The sequence below is a fragment of the Oncorhynchus clarkii genome, unplaced genomic scaffold (genome assembly GCF_045791955.1).
Source record: "Oncorhynchus clarkii lewisi isolate Uvic-CL-2024 unplaced genomic scaffold, UVic_Ocla_1.0 unplaced_contig_358_pilon_pilon, whole genome shotgun sequence".
In the NCBI taxonomy this organism is placed as follows: Eukaryota; Metazoa; Chordata; class Actinopteri; order Salmoniformes; family Salmonidae; genus Oncorhynchus; species Oncorhynchus clarkii.
Window position 1 is genome coordinate 78,076 of NW_027257955.1, and position 8,450 is coordinate 86,525.

Consider the following 8,450-nt stretch of genomic DNA (forward strand, 5'->3'; position numbering starts at 1 on the left):
AAAAAACAGGCATTAACGCTGTGGTGCCTGCAGTCGTTTCCAAAACCAACCAACCACGTTCAGGTGTAGGGTTGGTTATAGACTTACGTTGATCAGACAAGTCCCAGACAGGCCCCACTGGGCCACGTTCAGGTGTATGGTTGGTTATAGACTTACGTTGATCAGACAGGTCCCAGACAGGTCCCAGACAGGCCCCACTGGGCCACGTTCAGGTGTATGGTTGGTTATAGACTTACGTTGATCAGACAGGTCCCAGACGGTCCCAGACAAGTCCCAGACAGGCCCCACTGGGCCACGTTCAGGTGTATGGTTGGTTATAGACTTACGTTGATCAGACAGGTCCCAGACAGGTCCCAGACAGGTCCCAGACAGGCCCCACTGGGCCACGTTCAGGTGTAGGGTTGGTTATAGACTTACGTTGATCAGACAGGTCCCAGACAGGCCCCACTGGGCCACGTTCAGGTGTATGGTTGGTTATAGACTTACGTTGATCAGACAGGTCCCAGACAGGCCCCACTGGGCCACGTTCAGGTGTATGGTTGGTTATAGACTTACGTTGATCAGACAGGTCCCAGACAGGCCCCACTGGGCCACGTTCAGGTGTATGGTTGGTTATAGACTTACGTTGATCAGACAGGTCCCAGACAGGTCCCACTGGGCCACGTTCAGGTGTATGGTTGGTTACAGACTTACGTTGATCAGACAGGTCCCAGACAGGCCCCAGACAGGTCCCAGACAGGCCCCACTGGGCCACGTTCAGGTGTATGGTTGGTTATAGACATACGTTGATCAGACAGGTCCCAGACAGGCCCCACTGGGCCACGTTCAGGTGTATGGTTGGTTATAGACTTACGTTGATCAGACAGGTCCCAGACAGGCCCCACTGGGCCACGTTCAGGTGTATGGTTGGTTATAGACTTACGTTGATCAGACAGGTCCCAGACAGGCCCCACTGGGCCACGTTCAGGTGTATGGTTATAGACTTACGTTGATCAGACAGGTCCCAGACAGGCCCCACTGGGCCACGTTCAGGTGTATGGTTGGTTATAGACTTACGGTGATCAGACAGGTCCCAGACAGGCCACGCTGGACCTCCTCCACCTCCTTCACCATCATGTTTCTATAAAGGCCCGGGCTGTGGCCGTACATGGAGGTGAAATAGGCACACAGGAATCCGTAAAACCGGTTCTGGTTCCTCTGTGTCATTGTTTCTGCCAAGGTTTCTGTGGGAACATGAGAATAAAAACAGGATAACTTCCATAATGTCCTGTATACATCTATAATAATAACAGACAGCTTCCATAATGTCCTGTATACATCTCTGACATCTATAATAATAACAGACAGCTTCCATAATGTCCTGTGAACATCTATAATAATAACAGACAGCTTCCATAATGTCCTATAATAATGCTTCCATAATATACATCTATAATAATAACAGACAGCTTCCATAATGTCCTGTAAACATCTATAATAATAACAGACAGCTTCCATAATGTCCTGTAAACATCTATAATAATAACAGACAGCTTCCATAATGTCCTGTAAACATCTATAATAATAACAGACAGCTTCCATAATGTCCTGTAAACATCTATAATAATAACAGACAGCTTCCATAATGTCCTGTGAACATCTATAATAATAACAGACAGCTTCCATAATGTCCTGTGAACATCTCTGACGTCTAGAAGAGTGGAATAACAGTGACATCCCAGATTGAGGAAAAACTTACTCAGCACTTGGGGGATCTTGTCCTTGGCAAGAGACTGGCACTCCAGCAGGCTCTTTATAGACACCCCCTTGCCTTCCTTGTTGGAGACGGCTCCTTTCACGGACTTGTTGATCTCCTTCATTGCCCGGTTGATCTCCTTCCAGTGGTTTTTGGTCAGCCGGCAGCCAGGCGGAGGGGTCTCCTCGGCGTATTGGAGAAATGCACCGATAGTCGAGGTGTAGTGGTTGACCATGGCGACGGCCTTGTTCTGCTGAAGGGTCTGAAACCATCTAAAACACACACACACACACATACCACACAGACAGACCCACCCACCCCCCCGACACACACCCCCACACGCACACACAACACAACACACCACACAGACACACACAACACACCACACAGACACACACAACACAACACACCACACAGACACACACAACACACCACACAGACACACACACACACCCACCCACCCACACACCCACACACAACACACACCCACCCACACACAACACACACCCACCCACCCCGCCCCACACACACCCACCCACACACCCACACACACCACAACATCCATTAGTGTGTTGTTAATGAACGCTGATGAGACCAAAGAGAAAGACAGATCTCTGCTCACCTCCTCATGTTGTCCCGGTCTGCCAGGAAACTGAGAGGGGATGGATATTTCTCATCCTTCGCCATGAACTTCAAAAATTGTTGCACCATCTTGAGCTTCACGGCACAATTTTGCTTCAGCTTATTGTTTGGACTGGGGCCTTCACAGATCTTCCTGAACCCCTCTATAAACACACCTAATCATAGACACATAACATTATGGATTGGGGCCTTCACAGATCTTCCTGAACCCCTCTATAAACACACCTAATCATAGAAACATGATATTTTAGACTGGGGCCTTCACAGGTCTTCCCGAACCCCTCTATAAACACACCTAATCAAAGACACATAACATTTAGGACACAACATTTAGGACTTAAGACAGATCTCACAACATAAATCAGACAGGCTGTTTTTCTAATATGTTTCAAACACAAATCATTTGAAGACAAAGAAGCATTTGATTCTATTCCCTCAGATGAATCAAATCAGACTTGAATAGTCACCTGCACAGTCAGGACAGACAAATAGGACAGGGCAGTGGACTCAAAGGGAACTCAGGGTGGGTGGGGTCTGGGGCGGAGTGAAGCAGGCCAGACACAGCGGAGGACGGGTGGGGTCTGGGGAGGAGTGAAGCAGGCCAGACACAGCAGAGGACGGGTGGGGTCTGGGGCGGAGTGAAGCAGGCCAGATACAGCGGAGGACGGGTGGGGTCTGGGGCAGAGTGAAGCAGGCCAGACACAGCAGAGGACGGGTGGGGTCTGGGGTGGAGTGAAGCAGGCCAGATACAGCGGAGGACGGGTGGGGTCTGGGGCGGAGTGAAGCAGGCCAGACACAGCGGAGGACGGGTGGGGTCTGGGGCAGAGTGAAGCAGGCCAGACACAGCGGAGGACGGGTGGGGTCTGGGGCGGAGTGAAGCAGGCCAGACACAGCGGAGGACGGGTGGGGTCTGGGGCGGAGTGAAGCAGGCCAGACACAGCGGAGGACGGGTGGGGTCTGGGGCAGAGTGAAGCAGGCCAGACACAGCGGAGGACGGGTGGGGTCTGGGGCGGAGTGAAGCAGGCCAGACACAGCGGAGGACGGGTGGGGTCTGGGGCGGAGTGAAGCAGGCCAGACACAGCGGAGGACGGGTGGGGTCTGGGGCAGAGTGAAGCAGGCCAGACACAGCGGAGGACGGGTGGGGTCTGGGGCGGAGTGAAGCAGGCCAGACACAGCGGAGGACGGGTGGGGTCTGGGGCGGAGTGAAGCAGGCCAGACACAGCGGAGGACGGGTGGGGTCTGGGGCGGAGTGAAGCAGGCCAGACACAGCGGAGGACGGGTGGGGTCTGGGGCGGAGTGAAGCAGGCCAGATACAGCGGAGGACGGGTGGGGTCTGGGGCGGAGTGAAGCAGGCCAGACACAGCGGAGGACGGGTGGGGTCTGGGGCGGAGTGAAGCAGGCCAGACACAGCGGAGGACGGGTGGGGTCTGGGGCGGAGTGAAGCAGGCCAGACACAGCGGAGGACGGGTGGGGTCTGGGGCGGAGTGAAGCAGGCCAGACACAGCGGAGGACGGGTGGGGTCTGGGGCGGAGTGAAGCAGGCCAGACAAGAGGAGGACGGGTGGGGTCTGGGGCGGAGTGAAGCAGGCCAGACACAGCGGAGGACGGGTGGGGTCTGGGGCGGAGTGAAGCAGGCCAGACACAGCGGAGGACGGGTGGGGTCTGGGGCGGAGTGAAGCGGGCCAGACACAGCGGAGGACGGGTGGGGTCTGGGGCGGAGTGAAGGCCAGACACAGCGGAGGACGGGTGGGGTCTGGGGCGGAGTGAAGCAGGCCAGACACAGCGGAGGACGGGTGGGGTCTGGGGCGGAGTGAAGCAGGCCAGATACAGCGGAGGACGGGTGGGGTCTGGGGCGGAGTGAAGCAGGCCAGACACAGCGGAGAGAGGGTGGGGTCTGGGGCGGAGTGAAGCAGGCCAGACACAGCGGAGGAAGGGCCCTACAGAAGTCTACACAAGTGACCCTAAAGTTACAGGACCTTCACACCGCTTAACTTTTTCCACTTATTGTCGTGTCACAGCTTGAATTTAACAAGAATTAAACCTAGATATGTTTGTTACTGGCCTTCACACGATACCCCATAATGTCAAAGTGGAATTACGTTTTTCATATTTTGTTTTTACAAATGAATTAAAAATGAAAAGCTGAAATGTGATGAGTCAATAAGTTTTCAAACCCTTATGTTATGGTACGCCGAGGAGTAAAAATGCACTTAAGTTTATTTAACCCTTATTTTACCAGGTATAAGATGAGTAGCATGGACTCACTGTGTGTGTAATAATAGTGTTTCAAATTATTTTTTGAATGACTACCTCATCTCTGTACCTCACACATACAATTATCTGTAATGTCCCTCAGTCGAGCAGTGCATTTCAAACACAGATTCAACCACAAAGACAAGGGAGGTTTTTTCCAATGCCTCGTAAAGAAGGGCACCTATTGGTAGATGGGTAAAAAAAAAGTGTGAGTACCACTCCTCCATATTTTCAAGCATAGTGGTGGCTGCGTCATGTTATGGGTATGCTTGTCATTGTTAAGGACTGGAGAGTTTTTCAGGATAAAAAAAATCAACAGAATGGAACTAAGCACAGGCAAAAATCCTAGAGGAAAACCTGGTTCAGTCTGCTTTCCACCAGACACTGGGAGATGAATTCACCTTTCAGCAGGACAATAACCTAAAACACAATGCCAAATCTACACTGGAGTTGCTTAACAAGAAGACAGTGAATGTTCCTGAGCGGCCAAGATTACAGTTTTGACTTAAATCTATGGCAAGACCTGAAAATGGTTGTCTAGCAATGATCAACAAACAATTTGACAAAACTTTTAAGAATTTTTAAAAGAATAACGGGCAAATGTTGCACAATCCATGTGTGAAAAACTTTTAGAGACTCACCCAGAAAAACTCACAGCTGTAATCGCTGCCAAAGGTGCTTCTACAATGTGTTTACTCAGGGGTGTGAATACTTAAGTAAATGAGATATTTCTGTATTTAATTTTCAATACATTTGCAAACATTTCTACAAACAATGTTTAGATTTTGTCATAATGGGGGTCTGTAGAGAGAAATCAATTTCATCCATTTTGAATTCAAGACGAAGCAACAAAATGTGCAATAAGTCAAGGGGTAAGAATACTTTCTGAAAGCACTATAACTGTGATTAGCTGGACCCTTTTCTACAACGTGAACACAGTGAGGCATAACAAAAAGCCTTTAGGCTATTCAAATACAAAATACTATTTAAAGACAGTTCTTACTCAGAGCAGAGCCCGGGAAGGGAGTTTGGCTGCTAGATCTGAGCGCCGTGGCCTCCTCTATCTGGGCTCCTGAACCCACGACTTGGTCCCGCTGTAGCTCCTCTTGTTCTGTGTCTGACGCAGGACGAGATGGCTCGGTCTGAAACCTGGACCTCTTCGCTGACCTCGTCTTCGCTGACCTTGCGTTTGCCGACCTCGCGCTGACACTCGTCTTCTGCCTTTTCAGTAGCTGATACCTCTTCCTCGCTCTATTCAGTTCCGAGGTCAGCTTCAGGTTGTCCTCTCTAACGGATTGGATGGTCGCACTTCTCTTGGTCAGGGCCTCATCCCGCTCTTGCAAAGCTTTCCGTAGCCTCAGGATGGGCACCTGGCAGTGGCAGGAATAATCTCTGCAGCTCACGTCCTCCTCATCCTCTTCCAAAGGAGACAGCAGTGAATCTAAAGAGTTGTCCTCCTCTTCCTGCTTTGTTTCCCACTCCACAATATCCAAATGGGTGGCCAGCGGGACGACAGGGTTGGACGCCCTCAACGTGGCCAGCCGCTCCATGGTCAGCCGTCTCCTGAGTTCCTCTAAAGCCCGTCTCCTCTGCGATCTGTCGAGCTCTGTGTGCGACTCCATGTGCCGGTCCAGCCTGCTGACATGGGTGGAGCATCCTGTCACTGGGCACGGCTCCTGCCTGATGTTGACACGGCCCGACTGCCAATTACAAAGGAGGATCCTCTCCTCCGTGTTCCTCACATTGTGTGTGTGCCTCAGGTGCTGACTGAAGCCGACCACAACCTTAGGGCAAAGCGGACAGGAACGCACTGCAGAGCGCACCGGAGTTCTCTCTTGTATGAAAAAAAAAAAGAAGTCAAAAGAACAATACATAAAAAATATAAAAAACACCACACAATCAGTGATCCAACAAGTAGAATGCTCCAGGCTGATTAGTTGTTGCTTAGAAACCACACCTTCTCACTCTAGAACATCTTTAACCCCGCCTTCCACTCCTCCCACTAAAACACTCCTCCTCCCACTAAAACACTCCTCCTCTGTTGTCAGCCTGGAGTTGAATCTATTCTAGTTCCAGAACTGTTTTAAAACAGAACATACTGGAGTTAATCAGGTCTCCGGTCTCCTCCTCTTCCACCAACGTACCAGTTATCTCTCCCTCCTCCTCCTCCTCCTCCTCCTCCTCCTTCACTCCAAACACTGCATCCTATAAATCAAATCACATGTTATTTGTCACATACACCTGTTCAGCAGATGTTATTGGTCACATACAGGTGTTCAGCAGATGTTATTGGTCACATACACCTGTTCAGCAGATGTTATTGGTCACATACAGGTGTTCAGCAGATGTTATTGGTCACATACAGGTGTTCAGCAGATGTTATTGCGGGTGTAGTGAAATGCTTGTGTTTCTAGCTCTGACAGTGCAGTAATATCTAACAAGTAATATCTAACAATACACACAATCTAAAGGAATGGAATTAAGAATATATAAATATTTGGACGAGCGATGTCAGAGCAGCATAGACTGAGATACAGTAGAATAGGATAGAATACCGTGTGTACATATGAGATGAGTAGTGCCAGATGTGTAAACATTATTAAAGTGACTAGTGATCCATTCCTTAAAGTGGCCAGTGATTCCTAGTCTGTGCCTATAGGGCAGCAGCCTCTAATGTGCTAGTGATGGCTATTTAACAGTCCAATGGCCTTGAGATAGAAGCTGTTTTTCAGTCTCTCAGCTTTGATGCACCTGTACTGACCTCGCCTTCTGGATGATAGCGGGGTGAACAGACAGTGTCTCGGGTGGCTGTTGTCCTTGGTGATATTTTTGGCCTTCCTGTGACATCGGGTGGTGTAGGTGTCCTGGAGGGCAGGTAGTTTGCCCCCGGTGATGCGTTGGGCAGACCGCGCCTCCCTCTGGCAGTTGTGGGCGTTGCCGTACCAAGCTGTGATACAGCCCGACAGGATGCTCTCAATGGTGCATCCACTTCCTCTTCCTCCTCAGTAACCTCCTCCTCTGTCACTCTGAACTCGTCTTCCTCTTCCTCCTCAGTAACCTCCTCCTCTTCCTCTGTCACTCTGAACTCGTCTTCCTCTTCTTTCACTGTAACTTCCATCTCCTCTTCTTTTACCGTAACATCATCCTCTTCCTCTTTCACTCTGAACTCGTATTCCTCTTCTTTCACTGAAACGTCTTTCTCTTCCTCTTTCACGGCAACAGTCTCACCCTCTACTTGTTGTTGTATTGTAACAGCCTCCTCTTCCTTCTCCTCTTTCACGACATCGTTCAGCCACAGACCCTCTTTCTCCGTCCAGCAGGCATCCTCCTCTTCTTTAACAGGAGGAGAGAAGTTTAGTGAGCTCATGTTCGGGGATGTTAGCTAACTACCTGGTGAAATAAGTAAAATAGCTAGTTAACATGTGCGACTAGCCTAGTGCTATTTTAGCTATTCAGCTTGCTGAATAGTAACGTATATATGAAATTAAATGGGCGGGGGGGGGGTAACTATCTATACGACCGAAATTTGTTTTAAAACACAGTGAATAATATACACTGAAAGCGTCTCAAGAGCTCTAATGTTTCGGTTTTGTTTCGGCTAGAAAACTCCCGAGGTGTCTGACTGGCTGTTGTTGATGACGGTGGAGAAACACCTCGTCCACTAGATTATACGTCACAGACGCACATCCGCTATATCTGCTGACTGGAGTGGGGTAAACGCAGTTTAGGAAAGACAAAGCTGGAATGGCACTTTTTTTTGGTCGCAACAATTAAATTCACATAGAAATATGTGTTATAGATATGTAATTCTCATTGAAAGC

At 49.7% G+C, this 8,450-nt stretch overlaps 1 protein-coding gene across 1 annotated transcript; it reads right to left on the minus strand.

Moving 5' to 3' along the window:
- Positions 1-1,044: 1,044 nt before the first annotated feature.
- Positions 1,045-7,996, minus strand: LOC139394247 (uncharacterized). Its single transcript, XM_071142273.1, has 6 exons — positions 7,391-7,996; positions 6,774-6,834; positions 5,633-6,463; positions 2,358-2,532; positions 1,739-2,007; positions 1,045-1,223 (listed from the first exon to the last, which is right to left on the minus strand). The coding sequence occupies exons 1-6, from the start codon at positions 7,994-7,996 to the stop codon at positions 1,045-1,047; spliced, it is 2,121 nt and encodes a 706-aa protein (XP_070998374.1).
- Between the last annotated feature and the right edge of the window lie 454 nt (positions 7,997-8,450).